Genomic DNA, 2,240 nt, shown 5'->3' on the forward strand with positions numbered 1-2,240 from the left:
TATTTTTATTCTATCCTGACTTACACCCATTTTTTCTAATGGGGTGTTCAGAGTAGGTATGCAGAGGAAATAGAAACAGAGGCCACAGAGAGAAAGTGATGTTGCAAAAACAGTAAAGTCATGACCAGTTATCCTCTGAAAGGGTGTTTCTCTCTCTCTCTCTCCCCACACCATCATTTGCTATTGAAAAGCAACCCTGGGCCAGGCCCAATGGCTCATGCCTATAATCCCAGCACTTTGGGAGACTTGAGGCAGGAGGATCACTTGAGCCCGGGAGTTGGAGGTTACAGTGAGCTATGATCCCGCCACTGCTCTCCAGCCTGGGCAACAGAGCGAGGCCCCTAGGGGAAGACCAAGCCTGAAATATGAATGTGAACACACCATAGTAGCAGAAGAAGGGATTCTGGGCTGTGCAGGGGTCAGCCCCTATGCAGGGAAGTTTCAGCCGAGTGTACAGCGTGGCACAGATGCCCACCCCGAATTCGGGCAGCGTCTGAACCCACTCCAGGGCTGTGTAGGTGGAGCCACTGGACCATCTCAGGCCAGAAGTGCTTGCGTCGAAGAAGAGGCCAATCCAAGCCTGGGTGCTGTTCATGAGGGAGTAGAGCTTCAACAGGTCACTTGGCTGCAGGTCAGCAAGGTCTGTGTAGTGCAGCCGGCAGTGCTGCTGGGCGTCGTACCAGCTCAGCGCCTCAGGGACCAGAACGAAGTCCCTCTTACTGCTCACCAGCTGCAGGGCTGGAGCAGGAGAGGCTGTCACAGCACGGCTGTCCCTAGCCCAACCCCTAGCCCTCAAAGAGCTTTCAGCCACACCCTGGTGGGACTTCCCAGCCTCTTCCTGCCCACTCTGTGCTTTGTCGCTGGCCCACCAGTCATATCCAGCTCTACCTCCCAGCCTTGGCATGAGCTATTCTCTTGTTCTTGAAGAGCCAGCCACCTCCTCCAGCTCCCTCAACCCACAATTCCTATTCTCCCATTCCCTCATCTCCCCAGTCCCTTTGCCCAGCTAACTCCTCACCCTTCTGCCCCATCCTTTCTACAGAAAAGGTGAGATGCCTTTCCTATATGCTGCAGTGCACCTTTGTCAGTGCTTGATAACGATAGACAAAGCTTGCTGAGTACCCGCCGTGTGCCATCAGCTCACGGGATTCTTCCAGCTGCCTGAGGTATCACTCTGCCTGTTTTACAAATGAAGGAACCAAGTCACAGAGAGTTAAAGAGGCACAGCCAAGGCCACCTAGTGGGCAGGAATACAGCCCAGACTCAAGAACCCTGGGCAGGCTCCCAGCTCCAGGCCCATATCCATGGCAGGGCACTGCCCCTCCATTGGGGGCCCATAACCAGAGCTGCACCCTGGAATCACCTAGGGAGCTTTTCAAATACACCAATTTCCAGACCCACCCTAGAGCAAAGATCTGCCGCTGGGACTAGCATCAGAATTTTTTTAAAGCTTTCAGGGAAGAGACCTTTTTGTTTGTCTATCTGTACCACCTGGTATAGGCAACTTAGGAGCAAAGAACAAGCCGTATTCATCATTATATTCCTAGGGCCAAGCACAATGCTGATCACATCATAAGGGCTCAATGTATTGAAAAGGAAGGAAGGAGGGAAGGAAGGAAGGAAGGAAGGAAGGAAGGAAGGAAGGAAGGAAGGAAGGAGGGAGGGAGGGAGGGAGGGAAGGAAGGAAGGAAGGAAGGGAGAGGGAGGAACTAATGAGCAAATCAAACGTCTCCCAGGAAGCCACCCCAAGCCCCAAGATCTGTGTTCCTTCCTTCCTTGACTCCATCCCCTTGGTCCCAGTAAATGTGGTTGGTCCAGGGCTGCTCTGCTCTGCCCTGGGTCTGCCTGTGGAGGGAGGCAGAGAGGAATGAAAGGCTTGGTGCTAGGACCTTGGAGGTCCGGGACATAAGGAACCCTTCAAGCTAGATGCCCCAGGAGAGGAGAATGAGAATGAGGAGCTGGGCACAGGCCGTGGCAGCAAAGCCAGGGGCCAGAACTGAGGAGGCACTTGCCAAGGAGAACCAGCTCCTCACACCCACCACAGCGGAGGATGCTTCCTGTCGCCGGGAAAAGCATTCTGCTTATTTTTTTGTTTAATGACTGGCTGTGGCCCACATAATTGATTTTAGGACGGTGTCAACCCCCGCCCCCCAGCGCCGTGCAGGGTGCCCCTCCCACCGGCCTCTCCAGCCCCACCCAGGAGCCTTGGTGGCAACCTCTGTCTCTCTGTGGCCTCTAGT

General features: G+C 54.2%; 1 protein-coding gene across 1 annotated transcript; it reads right to left on the minus strand.

The window, feature by feature from the left end:
* Nucleotides 1–284: 284 nt before the first annotated feature.
* On the minus strand, nt 285–985 carry CLEC20A (C-type lectin domain containing 20A). The gene is given in 2 exon segments (XM_017891665.1): nt 285–352; nt 355–985. Coding segments are annotated over 2 exon segments (699 nt in total).
* Between the last annotated feature and the right edge of the window lie 1,255 nt (nt 986–2,240).

The sequence above is a fragment of the Rhinopithecus bieti genome, unplaced genomic scaffold, assembly GCF_001698545.2.
Source record: "Rhinopithecus bieti isolate Rb0 unplaced genomic scaffold, ASM169854v2 scaffold_20101, whole genome shotgun sequence".
In the NCBI taxonomy this organism is placed as follows: Eukaryota; Metazoa; Chordata; class Mammalia; order Primates; family Cercopithecidae; genus Rhinopithecus; species Rhinopithecus bieti.